The sequence below is a fragment of the Alligator sinensis genome, unplaced genomic scaffold (genome assembly GCF_000455745.1).
Source record: "Alligator sinensis unplaced genomic scaffold, ASM45574v1 scaffold707_1, whole genome shotgun sequence".
NCBI classification, from domain to species: domain Eukaryota; kingdom Metazoa; phylum Chordata; order Crocodylia; family Alligatoridae; genus Alligator; species Alligator sinensis.
The window spans coordinates 1,611,167-1,612,637 of NW_005842065.1; the positions used below are offsets into that span (position 1 = coordinate 1,611,167).

General features: G+C 61.4%; 1 protein-coding gene across 1 annotated transcript in view; it reads right to left on the minus strand.

Moving 5' to 3' along the window:
* PRDX2 (peroxiredoxin 2) overlaps nt 1-1,471 on the minus strand; it is a 4,470-nt gene that overhangs the window by 2,145 nt on the left and 854 nt on the right. Inside the window, exons 2-3 of the mRNA XM_006023419.2 lie at nt 640-745; nt 197-350 (exon numbers count right to left, since the gene is read on the minus strand). Of these exons, the coding sequence (XP_006023481.2) occupies nt 197-350; nt 640-745 (260 nt within the window). The remainder of the gene's footprint in view (nt 1-196; nt 351-639; nt 746-1,471) is intronic.

Here is a 1,471-nt window from a genome sequence, read left to right on the forward strand (position 1 = left end):
AGGCATTGAACCCCCTGTTCTTGCCCCAGCCACCCTCCCAGGACACAGAAACCTCCCAGGTCTGGCCTAGATTGGGGTCCCCTGGAAAGAGGTCCCCCCCCCTCAAAGCCTCCCACTGTCACCCCAGTCCTCCCTTCCTGCCAAGATCAGGTCCCCCTGGAAAGTGGGGAGCCCCCCAACCCCCACCAGCCCATACCAGGCCAGGTGGGAGAAATGGGAATCCACAGAGACAGCCAGGAGCTCGCACTGCAGCTGCCGGAAGGCGCCAGCCCGGTCTGAAAAGGCCACAAGCTCCGTGGGGCAGACGAAGGTGAAGTCCAGAGGGTAGAAGAACAGCACCAGGTACTTCCCTGGGGGAGTAGGGGTGGGGGCAGGGGTCATGGTGCATGCTGGCCCTTTAACAGTGGGATCTACAGACCCCTCCCCCTCACCTAGGCCAAGGGATGGCGGGGAGGAGGGGGAATCTAAGCCTCCCTCTTATTGTGCTAGCTCACGCTGAGCCCTGGCAACTCAGGTCACCCAATGCCCTCCAATGGCTCAGAGGCCCCATAGCACAGCACTGACTGGCTGGGGGGGCTCCCAGCAGGGGGCGGTGGGGAGCTGTGGCCCCCATGCCCTGCCCCCCCCCCCCCAACACACCTTTATAGTCGTCCAGGGAGATCTCCTTGAAGACACCATCTACCACAGCTGTGCCCTGGAAGTGAGGGGCCGGCTGCCCAATGCGGGCTTTTCCAGAGGCCATGTCCTGGGAGGGTTGGGTGTGGGGAGGGGCCAAGGGTCAGTGCAGGTTGGATCCCCACCACACACACTGTTGCAATGAGTTCTGCCTGGTCTCTACCCCCAGCAAGGCAACAGCTGAAAGCCCTCATCACCCCCCATACCCTCCCGAGGCCCTACCCCGCACTGCTGTAATGAGTTCTGCCCAGCCTCTGCACCCAGCAAAGGGGGCTCAGGGCTTGGGTGTGAGGAGCTAGAAGCCAGACCAGAGCACTCCAATAAGTGGAAAGGCTGAGATAATCCCGGTTAGAGCAGACAGCAGATGGATTCCCCCCACTACCCTGTGTGCAACCCTATTGCACCCGTATTAGTGGCCAAGACACCAGACTGGCTGGAAACCCCTGACCGACACTCCACCCCACCCCGCCTATGCCCAGGGAGTCCCAGAAGGAGAAGGGGACTGTAGGGATTTGTGTGTGTGGGGGGAGGGTCCTCATTCAAAGGCTACTTTGCACAAGCGGAAGAAGCCTCTTAAGGCAATGCGCGCCGCCCCCCCAGCACAAAGGGACAGACAGACGGACAATGGAATAGTCCCGCAGAGCTGAGCGGACACGCATAAAGGCGAGTGGGGGCAAACAGAGGGCAAAGCAGCCCCGCGGCATAGGGCGGGGGGGAGCTTAGAGGGCTCAGCCCTGGGAGATGCATTTGATAAAAAGTTCCCAAGCGTGTGCAAGAGCCCCCCACAGACGTGACC